At 36.8% G+C, this 9,805-nt stretch overlaps 1 protein-coding gene across 3 annotated transcripts in view; it reads right to left on the bottom strand.

Annotated features, from left to right (window-relative positions):
* Positions 1-152: 152 nt before the first annotated feature.
* PLS3 (plastin 3) overlaps positions 153-9,805 on the bottom strand; it is an 89,417-nt gene continuing 79,764 nt past the window's right edge. For 2 of the 3 annotated variants that reach the window (XM_007469034.1, XM_007469036.1), the window contains 8 exons: positions 9,344-9,439; positions 5,488-5,683; positions 4,101-4,179; positions 3,151-3,265; positions 2,829-2,962; positions 2,055-2,178; positions 1,710-1,834; positions 153-285 (listed from right to left, as the gene is read on the bottom strand). In XM_007469034.1, coding sequence (XP_007469096.1) covers positions 153-285; positions 1,710-1,834; positions 2,055-2,178; positions 2,829-2,962; positions 3,151-3,265; positions 4,101-4,179; positions 5,488-5,683; positions 9,344-9,439 — 1,002 coding nt within the window. Of the gene's footprint in view, positions 286-1,709; positions 1,835-2,054; positions 2,179-2,828; positions 2,963-3,150; positions 3,266-4,100; positions 4,180-5,487; positions 5,684-9,343; positions 9,440-9,713; positions 9,741-9,805 lie in introns of all 3 variants that reach the window. The other variant, XM_007469035.1, reaches the window with a different exon arrangement.

The following is a 9,805-nucleotide window of genomic DNA, read 5'->3' as shown; positions in this document are numbered from 1 at the left end:
TTTCCCCTGAGGGCTCCCATGATGAGCTTAGTCTTGTGAAAAGTCCTTTAAATAACCAATGGTTCCTTAAGCCATGAGCACTTCACCTGGAAATTGCTGACCTGCTAATCATGCACTTGGGAGCAAGGTTGTTTTTATTCAAATTGGTTATTTTACACTCTCTTCATTCCCCTGCCCATCAAGCATGCAAACACGGTCATGACCATCTTGGGCTTTACTTCCACAAGGTCTTCCGGGAGAGCGTACACCCTGGCTCCAATTCTTCTAGCCATTGACACTGCGTACCTATTTTTGGAGGAAACAAAAATTAAGGTGAAATTCTGGTCAGTCAAGGGCACAACATGAGACATCTATTTCCTCTTATATAGTCATTTGTCTGGGACGCAAAACTTCTATAGCGAAAGTTCAAATCGGAATGATTTCATTTTTCGTTATTTTGTTTTCTGTTTTATTTTGTTTGCGAGGTCACTTATAAGTGACACCAGATTTTTAAGCTCTACTATTTGGGGCTGATAATTTTTATTCACTCTTTTTCTACAATATAAAATGAGAAATAATTTTGGAGCACTGATTTGATATGAAAAAAATATTTTTCTAGAATATATAATTACCCAGATTGATATTCTCGTTGAGCATGTAATAAGATAATAGTAACTCTCATGAGATCTTAGAGATTTGAGGTGGAAAAAATTATGCCAGATGCAAAATACAAGTTGGTAGATGCAGTGAATACTTCCAAATATTCAAGGGAGGGGAGAGAGTCTACATGGTACGTGGCCAGAGTGGCCGAAGCAAGGAATGCAAAGTGTAGAGAAAGGAAGGGAGAAAAGAACTGACGTGTCCAGCTGGGGAAATTTATTTGCAGGAGCTCCCCTCAATTAATTACACAAGGCATTTCTAGGTGTTCTGTAACAGGAATCTTTAAAGATGATCAAGCATCTGGAAAAAGAAGCCTCAGGAGTTCTCTATAAATTATGGATATTAAATCTTTATCATATTACGCTACAAATATTTTTTTTAAGGAGGGCAGAAATGACGTGCTTAACCACAAAGTTTTGCAGTAATGTTTCTTAGCTATCCTGTGAAGCCCAGCTGATTTTCAGTGTGTACTGGGAAAGTTTTCATGGGTTACCCGTGAAACCAGATGACAGTCTAGGTCTTTGGAGAAGGGAAGAGACAGGTGGAAAAGACCTTCTCAGTACTGTTGAAATGCAGGAAACTTTCAAGGCACAGTTCCACCTGAGGGTTTAGTAGCCTACCCACTTAAGGGACCAAGATAATAAACTCAACATACATAGTAAAGTGGTCTATGCACAGTAAGAGAGACATCACTAGATAATGTGTGTTAAAAGAGTGAAACAGAAGAATACTCTTATCAAAGGCATGGTTATTCTTAGCTCATCTTTCCCTTGTGAGTTTGCAGCTAAGTTGCATTAAAACATACATCATTTCTGTAATCTACTAAAGCAATGACTGACTGAGCACCTACCTACTAGGTCAGGTGCAACACTAGGCTCTTACAGATTTTATACATTTCAAAATCTCCAAGGTAAGTATTATTGATCCCATTTTACTGATGAGGAATCTGAGGCTAGAAGAGGTTTCCCCCAGGTGACATCATTCTCAAGTGGCAGAACCTGAATGAGAATGCAGATCTGCCTGACTATAACGCCTGTGCTCTTGCCAGGATATTATGCAGCATCCCTTACTTGGCATTATTGTGCTTGTCATCTTCTGTTAGATTGCCGCTCTTAACAAGGTCATAGTTTATGCAGCCTGGCTGGATGGCATCAATTAAGTCCACAACTGCCAAACTGGAGCTGATCGTCTTGTCCTAGTGTAAAAGGACAATACATCTGAGAATTTCAGTGTGTACAAATTAACGTGGATTACCTATATAAAGCTGCCAGAAACAAAGTCCAGTGAATTAAAAAAGAATCACGCCATTGGCCCAACAATGATTCTCACTTACAAAGAAACCAAAAGCTAGCCTTCCAAATTATAGACACTTTCTAGAGCAAACAATGTTTAATAGTCAAACATGGAATTCTTACCTTAAAACTCTGAATGGAAGTTGATTTTCCAGCTTCACTCAATGTTCTGTTCACCCAGCTTACAATGATGTCATCATTAGCTTTCTGACCATCTCCAAGATCTTCCAGGACATTGAGGGTGTATCTAAAAGAAGCAGAAGAAAAGGTCCTGATCTACTTCATGAGAAAAAATTCAGTTAGAAAGATGCTTTATCTTTAATTTCTTCTCTTTAGGTTAAGATTTCATGGAATGAGAGTTGCACTGTATGAAAAAAAAAAAAAAACCCAACATTTCAAGTAGTAGTGGCTTGCCATTGAGCTGCCTTTTGCACTGGTGGGGGGAAGATTCTCAGTGCTTTAATGAGTAAGCCCAACAGTCTACTGCAGTCTCATTTTGTACTAGTCCAACCACGGTAAGGACTTAAAATAAGCTGTGCTTTGGCTCGTACCCAGTTATAATGAATGCTTTTCAGCATTACAGTTAAGAGATCTTTCTCAAATGTATACATGGGGTATTCACAATTTTTGCTATTTTTATTCACCGACACTAAATGAGGCTCAAGTCTGTCTGTCAGGCTTCCTATGAAAAAAGGGAAATAGTCACAGTTCTGCTGCCTCACTTTCAAGAAGCCATCTCTCATTGGCCATCCAACATATATTCATTACTTAAGCTCACTTCAGAGTCTAAACACAGAAATTTCAAAGATGTAGTCATTGATACATTTGCTTAAAAATAATAAGGATCACAGACCTGTATTATAGTGAAGCTTAAACAGCTAAAACTGTGTACCATACCTTCTCATCAGCTGCCAGACTAGAGCTAAAGTCAGGGTTTGGTTCCCATCATTCAGGTCTTGCCCTCCAATGCCAACCAGGGAGAATTTGGCAGGATGCTTCCCTAATTCAACAGCATAGTTGCAGTTTTCTAGCTGCAAACACACAAAAGCAAATGCTTAAAAGATTTTTCACTTGTTTAATCTGTATATGCACGTGTGCACAAAACTAAGACACAGTTCTTTTCCTTAAGAAGCTCAGAGCCAATGAGTTTCCCAAACAAAAGAAACAAATTGTGAATTAAAAGTCTGTAAGAAATACGTGCAGCAATCTAATTATCTACCTTTTTCATGTTGGCTCCAAGTTTCGGGTATGGAGGTTTATTCACCTTACTCCAGTCAACAGGAACTTTAATTCGTTCGTATAACTGTAAGATTACCAGGGCATCTTGCAGGTCACTAATGATTTAAAAAGAATTTGATCAATGCTTTCAGACAGCTGGGCCTATGTTTCCTTAAAAACAATAACACTACACTGTCAAACAAGATATATAAAACCATAGATAATACCCAAGACTCCTATTTTTTTAATCAATCTGTGCTGAAAATAGAGCTAACACCATCCAATTCTCTTAAAAATATTTATTGAGAGCTTATCGTTTGAAAAGTACTGTTCCAGAAGCTGGGCACATAGGACAAAAATCCCTGGCCTATAAAGTCAGAGAGAGAGAGAGAGAGAGAGAGAGAGACAGAGACAGAGACAGAGACAGAGAGACAGAGAGACAGAGGGAGACAGAGAGAGGGAAGAAACAAGTATATGGATAACATGATTTGGGGTGTATTTAATTGCTATAAAAAAAAAAAGAACGAGGTTAGGGGTTAGGTAGTGGTAGGTGGTGGTTAAGATCTGAATCAGTGGCTTGAATATAGCAAGGGAATAACGCATTAGATGTGGAAAAGAACATTCTGGGCTGAGAGAACAGTGAGTACAAAGGCTTCAAGGCATCATGGATGGTCTGCTTAAGGCACTCTCTGGTCTCTGTTTCAAAATATAAATATCTGTTCCCTACGGTGTTAGAAAGACATTTATACATTCTTTCACTTAATGATCATGTAAAGAAATAATCTGGGCTTTTGTGTATTTGGAAATGAAAATGGGAGTCACCACTCAACATTTTCCAATATAAGTAATATGCTACAAACTAACATTTAGGAAAGGTTTAGAGCTGTGTTATTTGTGTAGCGTCCATTCATGATGTTCATAACTGTTTACAATAGCAGTAGGAAGGCTTACGCATAGAGATGGTTTACATGGGGATTAACACCAAGAGAGTTCATCCAGTTACGGAAGGTTCTTTCTTCACGAGTTTCTCCTATTAAAAATATTCACAATGTTTATATATTCATTAAATACCTTGTATATGTGCATATAACATCAACCCACATATAAGATTATTTTATTTCTTCTTTACAGATCTAGAGCTTTTTCTCCATTGTGAGTCTCTAAGCAGCCTCTCTAAATACATTCTCTCTAGACATGCTTCTTTTTTAAACTGGATGAATTTATTTTAAAAGTAAAGAATACAACCTTATTAATAACCAGTTAAGCAATTTAGAGGCGTATGAAGTTTTAAAAATCTCCTCCTCTGTCTAATCCTTCTCCAGTATCTCCCCAAATCCCCATACCTCTAAAGTAACTGATGTTATCAGTTTAGGTTTTATTTTAAAAACTTGCTAGGGTCATATCATATAAACCTCTATACTCATATTAATCTACACCTTCCCTCTACCCAGTTAACAAATACTAAGCTACATATATGTACTCCTTTTACATGCCTATATTAGAGCAACAAATTATTTGCAACTTCAAAAGCATAAAATTTAAAGATTTTATAGTAATGATAGTAGACATGCAATGAACTACTATTTACATTTGTTAATTTTTTTTTTTTTTTTTTTTTTTTTGCGGTACGCGAGCTTCTCACTGTTGTGGCCTCTCCTGTTGCGGAGCACAGGCTCCGGACGTGCAGGCTCAGCGGCCATGGCTCACGGGCCCAGCCGCTCTGCAGCATGCGGGATCCCCCCAGACCGGGGCACGAACCCGTGTTCCCTGCATCGGCAGGCGACTCTCAACAACTGCGCCACCAGGGAGGCCCTACATTTGTTAATTTTTAAGTACTATACTTCATGCACATATAATCTGGCAAAGGTAAACTCTGCCCTTCCTGAACTTAAACGAATAATTACCATGCATTATTATTATTTTTTGAGTAGGTTAAGTGTGAAAGGAACTGGGGCCAGTTTCAGTTAGTCTGACTGGAAGAATGAAACATAAATATTGTAAATTTATAAACTTTGTGCAAATGTGTGTAAATTTTATGCATATAGGCATTTTTCTGGTGAGAGGTTTAAAAAGTGACCTAATTCTAAAATATTAAAATAAAACATTGGTTTACTAAGTGGCCTTAAACTAAGTGACCTTAGGCTAGCTTACTTTAAAAGTTCCCTTGTATCATTCCTTTCTATCAGCTGCCACTTTTTACTCAGCCCTTGGGACTACTTCTAGCAGACGGTTGCTAAAGGGGATAAGGAAACTTATTAAAGTCAAAATTATGAAATCACTGTGGCCTATGTATTTCTACTCTGTAGTCCCAAACATAATTTAAGAAACCTTTAGTTACCTTCTAATAGAGTCCAGTCAATATCCTGGTTCTCTGGCTTAGTTAGTGCTGGGTATTTATTAAACAGGTTAGCCACAAAGGCTAAGTTCAGTTTGGGGTTTCCACTGACGACATCAGCAGGAGTAACAAACTGTCTGCAACCTAATTTGTCTGCTTGTTGAAGCATGCTCTCAGCTCTCTTCAAATCATCTGTTTCCTGTTGAAGTAAAATAAGAAGACATTGTTTTAAAAGACCATACTAAAAACATAGAAATGTTTTCCTACAATGGTAGGCTGGGTATACAATTCTGTTTTCTCTTAGTCAATATATGGTACTTATGTTATTGTTTTGAATGCAAAAAAAAAAAAAAAGTTGGCTGTGCTGGATATGCAGTACCTTGAAAATACCCTAGATGGCACCAGATCGTATATCTAAGGACAGAATACATTTAACTCAATTGAGATTACATCTCTCATGGCAAAATTCATCAAGAAAAAAGCAAAACCTGTTCAGATTTTAAAATTAAGCCCTAAAGAAGATGTAAGGCTGAAAAAGATGATGGAATTATGAGAAAATATTTTAAAAATAATAATCAGGGATACCAGGTTCCCATAATTTTATTTCAGGTTTAAATTGCATATTTTAAATTGTAGTTTTTCTCTTCAATATTTTTTGTTTGTTTTATTTTACTTTTCCACCCGGGAAGCAAAGTTGTCCATTTCTGTAAAAAAAAATACTTACTTTCAACTAATTCCTGGGACTCCTCACTTTTCTTCTTCTTCATTCTGCCTTTTTTTTTCTTCTGGAAAGATGCATGCTGATCTCTTGACTAACGTATGGTTTGGTGAAGATTTTTAAGTTATAGATCTGATGATTTCAGACCAATGTAAAAATAGTTTCCCAGGTGCTCACCATTCCCACCTCCCACCAATGAAAGTTCCTTCCTCCTGGAGCTGCAGGAGAAACAGTTGCTTTTGGATTATTCCGTTTCTAGTGACCTGCCCTCCAGACTGCTCTTGGCAGCTACAACAGACATCTCCACCCCAGGGCAAAAGTAGCTCTTCTGGAAAACAGTGTCATGTGAAAAGAAAAGGGATTTTATAACTGGGAGGAAAAAAGAGAGAAAGGGAACTTGAGGAATGTTACTTCTAAACCAACACATGCAGATTGTATACTTTGAGAGTCTTAACTCTGTCTTTAATGGGTGGTGGTATCTTTAGTTTTTTAATCTCCAGTGAGGTGCCTTGACTGTCTGGGACTCCAGAACAATGTGTATTTATTGTGTTACCCTTCTCTGTTACCATCTGCAGAGCAATCAGTAACCACGAGCAGATGGGCAATTGAGTGGGATTCAGCCTATCTTCAGGACTCTCTGTGAGCCTAGTGACTTCCTCTCACAGAGCTTATTTTATTTCTTGTAATCTATCAGTTGTTACTTTAATGCCCCTGGTTTATGCTATTTACCATCTTTATTTTAAAATCCCTTATTTATTGATCATCTTGGCATTCCTAAACAAAAAGCATTGATAATATTGGAATAGAAGGAAGCTTTAAAATAGCCCAAAATTTTAAAAATTCAAATAGTTAAATATATTGTAGAATAGTAAAACAAAAAATAATCAAATAAAAAATATACATATGCAAAAAAGAACTTCAGCCCATACCTCACATCATATTCAAAATTAACCCCAAACACACACACACACACAAATGTATAAACCCAACACTATAAATGTAAAACCCAAATGTAAAACTAAATGTAAAACCCCAAACTATAAAACCTCTAGGAGAAAACATAAGGAGAAATGCTTGTGACCTTGTGTTAGACTAAAAGTTCTTAGATACAACACCAAAAGCATGATTCGTAAGAGAAAAAAATAACTAAATCTGACTTTGTCAAAATTAACAACGTCTGTTCTTTGAAACACACTGGGACTAAATATTTGCAAATCACATATCCAATAAAGGACATGTATTCAAAATATATAAAACACTCAAAACTTGACAAGAAGAAAACAAACAATGCAATTAAAATGGGTAAAGTGTTTAAACAAAGATATATGGATGGCAAATAACTACGTGAAAAGACGTTCAACATCACTTGTCATTAGGGAAATGCAAATTAAAATCACAATGAGACACCTCTACACCTGTTAAAATGATTCATGTTTAACCACACTAAGGTGTCAGTGAACATGTGGACGTACTGGTACTTTCACGCACTGCTGGCCGCAATGTGCAAAGGTACAACTACTTTGGAAAACAACTTGGCAGCTGCTTAAAAAAGTTAAACACACACACATACCATACTACCCAGCCATTCCACTCCTAGGTATTTACCCAAGATAAATGAATGCGTATATGCATACAAAGACTTGTATATGAATGTTCAGAGCAGCTGTATTTGTAATAGCCCCAAGCTGGAAACAATCCAAACGTTCATCAACAGGTGAATGGATAACAAATTATAGTATATCCATTCACTGGACTATTATTCAGCAATAAAACAGGAATGAATTTATGATACATGCAACAACATGGATGAATCTCAAAATAATTATGCTGAAAGAAGCTAGATAAAATAAGAATACATACTGTATGATTCCATAAAATTCTCAAGAATTCAAACTAAACTGAAAGAAAGCAAATCAGTGGTTGCCTGGGATGGAGGAGTATGGGGGCAGGGAGGAATTACAAAGGATCATGAGAAACTTGATGGATCATGAGGAAACTTGATTTGGTGATAGATATATATATATATATATATATATATATATATATATCCCTAAAGAAGACGTAAGACTGAAAAAAGATGAAGGACACTGAAAAACAAGGGGAAAAGCAAGAGGAAAGGCTCAGAGGTAAAATGAGTGTGTGTGTGGTGGGTACAGAGTAGTGGGAAATTGCACTGGCCAGAAGAGTTGGAGCAAGATGGTTATAGCAGGGCCTTACATGATGAGCAGAACATTTCGGATTGAACTCTAGAGTCAATGGGGAAACCTTGAAGGATTCTGAGGAGGTAAGAGACAATGAAGGGAGTGCTTTAAGATCAACTAGGGAGGAGTGATAGAGACAGCTCCCTTAGTGCAGAAGAGGGCCCCTTGTTCGTGCCAAGAGTGACCTGAACTGAAGAATTTCACAGTTAAAAACAGACAGAAATATAAGCACTACAAGTCAGTTACAAATTCAGTTCTGATAAGGGCAGCATAAATGGTTTAGCCAGTGTAATCCACTCAGTCCTACTGTGAAATATGCTAGAAATGTGGATTTTTAAAAACCAGTAGAATACATTCCATATCTAATGAGTACTAACAACAGGATCCTAGAAAGTTGGGACTAAAGAGTCTAGGCCAACTCTTTACTTCATGTATGAACGGAGTGAAATCCAATTTCGGGAAGGAACTTGCCCAAGGTCATTGAACAAATAAGTGATGTAATCAGGGAACATGTTCCGTGACAGTAATTCCCCAAACTGGATTTCAGGGATCAGGAGTTTGTAAACATATTCACATTACTCTCAACACAGGAATATTATAGATGCATATATGAATATGTAGTCATTAAATCTATCACTGTGATTGTAATCCAAATACTTGGAAAAGGTTAGTCTCTAGTGCTTATTTCCCCACACTTGCTTTGAATATTTTATGCCATCCATATGAACCAATGCCACCATAATTACAGAACTCACTAATAAACTGTTAACATAAATCAAAGCGTCTTTCTGCCTCTGAATTACACCTACAGTAATAAATTTTAAAATAATGCTTAAAATTGTCAACACCACAACATGCAATTATAAAAATTCTTGTTATTTATAAGAAACTGACAACAACTTTGTAAGCTTGTAGCATTCAAAAGAACACCTATACTTACATTGAAACCTGACATGTTAATGTCTATCCGTGGTTCACCTTCCTTTTGTCCTTTTGGTGCAATTTGATTGAGAAGATGAAAATAGGCTTTGGAATCCTACAAACGAATTGAAAATGTCAGTGAGATCACATTTATAAAGAATGAATGTGTCCTATTGTCCCGGGTTTGGAAGGATACTTGCATCGGATTTTGTGAGAATGTACGACACAATTCTCTATCTTCTAATTTAACAGCTCCTTTCCCCAGAAAAGTCCACTTTTCTGGCTTTAGGTCTGCCTTGAATATGGATGAACTGGATTTTGTCATGACTTTACAATTTATTCAAGTCATCAATACAATAATGCTAGTAAACACATAACTAGTTCTGTACCTTCACTGAGTTACTGAAGTCAATAAGCTTGATAGATAAAACAAGCAAGAGAAAAAAGTAGGACAGGAGAAATCCAGGAAGCATAGGGAAAG

This window comes from Lipotes vexillifer, unplaced genomic scaffold (genome assembly GCF_000442215.2).
Source record: "Lipotes vexillifer unplaced genomic scaffold, Lipotes_vexillifer_v1.1 scaffold1340, whole genome shotgun sequence".
NCBI lineage: Eukaryota > Metazoa > Chordata > Mammalia > Artiodactyla > Lipotidae > Lipotes > Lipotes vexillifer.
The sequence above is the reverse complement of the archived record's forward strand: the minus strand, read 5'-3'. Positions and strand labels throughout refer to the sequence as shown.